The sequence below is a fragment of the Gymnoscopelus microlampas genome (assembly GCF_963454915.1).
Source record: "Gymnoscopelus microlampas genome assembly, chromosome: 21".
Taxonomy (NCBI): Eukaryota; Metazoa; Chordata; class Actinopteri; order Myctophiformes; family Myctophidae; genus Gymnoscopelus; species Gymnoscopelus microlampas.
In genome coordinates, this window is record NC_139958.1 from 20,210,285 (window position 1) to 20,215,284 (window position 5,000).

At 40.1% G+C, this 5,000-nt stretch overlaps 1 protein-coding gene across 4 annotated transcripts in view; it reads right to left on the reverse strand.

The window, feature by feature from the left end:
• Nucleotides 1–5,000, reverse strand: part of rgs3a (regulator of G protein signaling 3a) — a 216,347-nt gene that overhangs the window by 126,284 nt on the left and 85,063 nt on the right. For all 4 annotated transcript variants that reach the window (XM_084047372.1, XM_084047374.1, XM_084047373.1 and 1 more), the window contains one exon: nt 3,057–3,100. In XM_084047372.1, the coding sequence (XP_083903498.1) occupies nt 3,057–3,100 (44 nt within the window). The remainder of the gene's footprint in view (nt 1–3,056; nt 3,101–5,000) is intronic.

Here is a 5,000-nt window from a genome sequence, read left to right on the forward strand (position 1 = left end):
GGGGACCACCAGGGGGTCCAAATGGGCCCTTACGGGCCTATCTAAAATGACACGGTGCTTTACCGGTTTTAATGGGTTAATGGCGTTCATTTATGAAAACAATGGACATACAAGGTTTCTCTGCCTGACAGCAACGATCTCCATCTCAACCAACCACAGCACATCAGGTGTCATATCTGTGAGACATACATTGACACTCACAGATAGTTTAGTGGCTATTTAGCCAGAGATCGATGTGAATAATGTATGGTCTGGTACACTTCGTCAATAGAGGATTGGAGGGGATGGTAGAGGAGAAATAGAATATAATGACATAAGATGACAGAGGAACGGGCAGGAGAAGAAGCTAAAGAGCAGTGGTGGACAGTAACTAAGTAGATTTACTCTATTACTATAAGTAACATATTGAGGTACTTTGCTTGGGTATATCCATACTTCTACTCCACTACATCTCAGAGGTATATGGTAGTTTTTACTCCACTACAATAATTTGATTGTAATTTGTTTATGTTTAGTTACAAGTTACTTTGCCATATTTTTATACTTTGGTAAATTCTCGAATAGCCAATCTACAAGCTTGTAGTTAGACACATTTTGAAATATTTGAGTACTTTTACTTCGATAGGCTACTGTACGTTTGTTTTGATACCAATACTTTTTTACTTTTAACCGAGTAAACATTTTGAACACAGGCCATTTACTCATGTAATAGAGTATTTTCTTATATTGTGGTATTGTTACTTTTTACTTACAGTAAGTAAATGATTGAAGTACTTCTTCCACCACTTGCATGTAACCTTTAGATGATCTAAAAATATGTTGGGGGTTGTGGCGGCTACCGTTTGCTCCCTCAGGTATGGAATGACCTAAAGCTCTGACAGGTGTCTCTGCTATGATGGACGACGGTGCATCTCGTGCATTATGTGAAGGTGAGAGGCGGGCGGACGGACCAATGACTTTTATGAGGGGGCAGCAGAGCTGGGCTCACAGATGTCATTGTCTAGACACCCTGTTTTTTGCACCCTGTCCTTCCGTCCGTGTGTCCGTGTGTGGACAGATAATCTCCGGCCCCGTTGGCTTGATCGCAGCGAAACTGTGCACACACACTCCCTGGATGCCAAAAATCGGTACACAGTATCTATAGTCATTAAACAAAATGAGTTTTTCAGATGTTTCATATCCCATCCTGATTGGCTGAGATTAGCTTCCAAAGTTTGTGGGAGTGGCCCGTTTTTAACAAAATGACGCAAATCATGAACACAGCGTCCGATTGCGGTGAAACGTTACAATATTTGCCTCTGAGATGTAGCAGTGAAAGTATTGGAAATTGGAAATACTCAAATAAAGTGTAAATACCTCAAAATTCTACTTGAGTACATGTACTTAGTAACTTTCCACCACTGGTTCTCTGCTACAAACAACTTTATAGAGGAGAGTAGTCCCACCCAGTTTGACGATGTACCACTGGGTCCCACTTTTCAGAAACCTTAATCCATCCCCTGAACACAAAATCTCTACAACTCGGCCTCACAGAAATGTTGCCATTTATAACTACCCTAATTGGACTCTGAATATATTGCAGCCTTTTCCCATCGCCTCTCTCCAGCCTGGCTCTTTTCACCTGGGCTTTCTCAGGGAAAAAAAGGCCCTTTTAACCCATTAAGACCGGGATAACATGTCATTTTTTAATTTATTTGGCTATTCAAAAATAGCAGATCTACAAGCTCATAGCGTGGCACCGAGTGCCGCGCTGTGAGCTTGTATATCTTCTATTTTTTGAAAATCGTTGAATATATATATATTTTTAAGTGAAACTTTTAAACTCAATTCTTTGCTTCTGGGGAGGTCCCTGGAACAAAACGTTTTGAGATGGGGGTCCACGGCCAAATACATATAATTTTGCGTGGTACTTGACATGAAAATGTTTGACAACATATGATATACTGTAGCAACATACGTTTTTTTTTAACTGTTAGGATATAGAAGACAATTGTAGAACCCCCAGAAGTAAAACATTTGAGTTACAAATGTTTGCTTTAAAAAATATACATTCAAAGATTTGCACACATTTTTCACGATTTTTCAAAAATAGCCAAAGAAATCTAAAAATGTGTTTCCGGTCTTAATGGGTTAAAGATTCATAAGCTGCTAATGAGGTTAGGCAGCACACTTCCCAGAATAATATTGGTGTGAAAGGAAATGACAGAGTACATACAGGTACTCTATCTCAAGTGGAGTAGTTCAACGCTGGATGATGAAGTGTGAGTGAGGCGATCTACAAGCTCACAATGTGTTGCAATGTGACGCGTCTACAAAATAATGGAACGTTTTGCTGTTGTTGTTCTTCTCACTTTTTCAACAGAAGAGCTGTGCATTTTTGCTGGTTTTGGCTACTTTCTCTCATGCTATTAAATCGATTGTTTTATCCCTAAGGAAATGTTCTTATCTTCATGCATAATATATAAGGTATAAGGGTGTGAAATTGGATGTGCATGTGTGTGCATGTTAAAGAAGAAGAAGCATGACGTCCAATGATACGGACCAAGAGACAGGACCGAGGCAGAGAAAGGCAAAAGACAGAGAAGACATTTTCATTACGGGTTTCTGCTAGTCTGAGTGTCTGCCCTGTAATGTGATTTCCACCAGAGACAATGACCCCTCCGGCTCACACACACACAAAATGAACACACATTAGATCTCTCTCTCTCTCTCTCTCTCTCTCTCTCTCTCTCTCTCTCTCTCTCTCTCTCTCTCTCTCTCTCTCTCTCTCTCTCTCTCTCTCTCTCTCTCTCTCTCTCTCTCTCTCTCTCTCTCTCTCTCTCTCTCTCTCTCTCTCTCTCTCTCTCTCTGTGTCCCTCACGCTCTTTCTGTCTCAGATACACACCCATTCAGTGTAATCAATCTGTGCCGACTTAATGCATGAAGTCACATGCACACGCGCACCACACACACACACACACACACACACACACACACACACACACACACACACACACACACACACACACACACACACACACACACACACACACACACACACAGTTTGTGTGTCTTACCTCTGTCATGTGAATGAGATAAAATCTCAGTTCTTCAGCGTAATCTGAAAGACAGAGACACATTGGCATTACAACATGAATCAACAAATAAAAACACTCAAATCAGCTGACAATGTGTACATTATTAATATATAGGAGATATCGTGTTAAAAGTAATCTGATGGATTACTCCGGTTACTGCCCAGTCTGCACTCTCAGAGCTAAAAATGCAATCCGGAACTTATTTTAATGAATAACCAATAGAGTATGTTAATTAGGGGTGTGCCGATATATCGTCCTGCGATATATCGCGATACGTTTTTGTGACGATATGTATCATTTTGGCGTTTTTTTATTATTGTCTTTTTGCAATAATAATAAGGCAAAAACAGAAGTATTTGTTTGCATTTGCTTCCCCCCCCCCCATATATTTTCATAATAAAAAGTGCCATATATCGTATCGTATTGATATCGTGAGCCCAATATCGTGTATCGTATCGTATAATAAGTGTATCGGCACATCCCTAATGTTAATACAATATCGTCTCTGTCGGGTGGATACCTCAGAAGTCCAAAACTGTTGCTTCCAAAAATTGCAAAAGTAGCAGATCTACAAGCTCTTTGCGCCGCGTTTCAAGCTTGTGGATCTGCTACTTTTGATGCTTTTGTGTGATGCTGCAGTGTGTAGTAGAAACTTAATAAGTTAAAATATGGAGATGAGAGGTTTCTGCACCGACAGCAACGATATCACCAACACATCTGCAGTGGTTGGAGGTGGTCTCACTACTCTTCACGCTGTGAAATGAAGACCCTGGTGTCAGGTAGGACACTAGGCTAATTTGGTGAACAACAAGTAGTACTGCCTGAAGCTGCATGATAATCACAATATATTTTCATAATTTTTTATTTAAAAAAAAAATACATTTTTAACTCAAATCTTTGCTTCTGGTGGTCCCTGGAACAATAGATTTTGAGGTGGGCATCCGCGGCCAAATACATCTAAAATGTTTTCTAAATCCTTTTCTAAAACAGTATGTTGCTATATCAGTCAACTTCTTCATGTCAAGGACCCCCAAAATGATATGTATTTGGTATATATTGGTATAAAATATATATACTATAATATATATACTATATTCAAAGATTTGCACAAACTTTCACGATAAAAAATAAATAAAAGCAGATCTACAAGTTCATAGCGCGGCACTCGGATTTGTAGAAGATTACTTTCACTATTTTAAAATGATCTTTTCAAATAATAATTAAAAAGGAACGGTTTCAGACATACAGCGGAAGGTTTCCAAACCGACAGCAAAGAGATGAAACGGTTACCAGAGGTCAGCCTCTACGGGTCTATTAGCAATTTCCTGAAGCAGTCATCAGTGAGAGACATGTCTCTGTGAGAGAGAGAGGTCATGATGAACGGGTTTAATCTGATGACCCCCCCCCCCCAAGTGTCCATCAATCCCCCCCCCCACTGTCACACTGTGCACTGTATCACTCCCAGGTGTCAACAGGCTGACGAGCCAAAGACCAGTGGCGTAAAGTAACTAGGAAGCGATGTGACGCGTCGTGAGCTTGTAGATCTGCTATTTTCAAAAGATTTTATACATTTTAGACATATGACAACGGAACATTCTGCATAACGAGTACTTTTACTTTTGGTACTTTAAGTATATTTTCAAGTAAATTTGGATTACCGTGCTTTTGCTTGTAGAGTAATTCTGCATTTGAGGTATTTATACTTTTACTGAAGTAAAACATTTGGGTACTTTTTCTACCATTGCCAAAGACACACACGCACACACACATGCCGATGTGGGGAGTTGACCACTGATTTTCTTGGCGACTGATTTTCCTCCACAGGATCAATATCGGTCGGTCAGTCTATCTATCTACTATCTATCCATCTATCGACAGCAGATATAGGTACAGTAGTTGTTGGACGCGTGCGTGCGTGCGCGC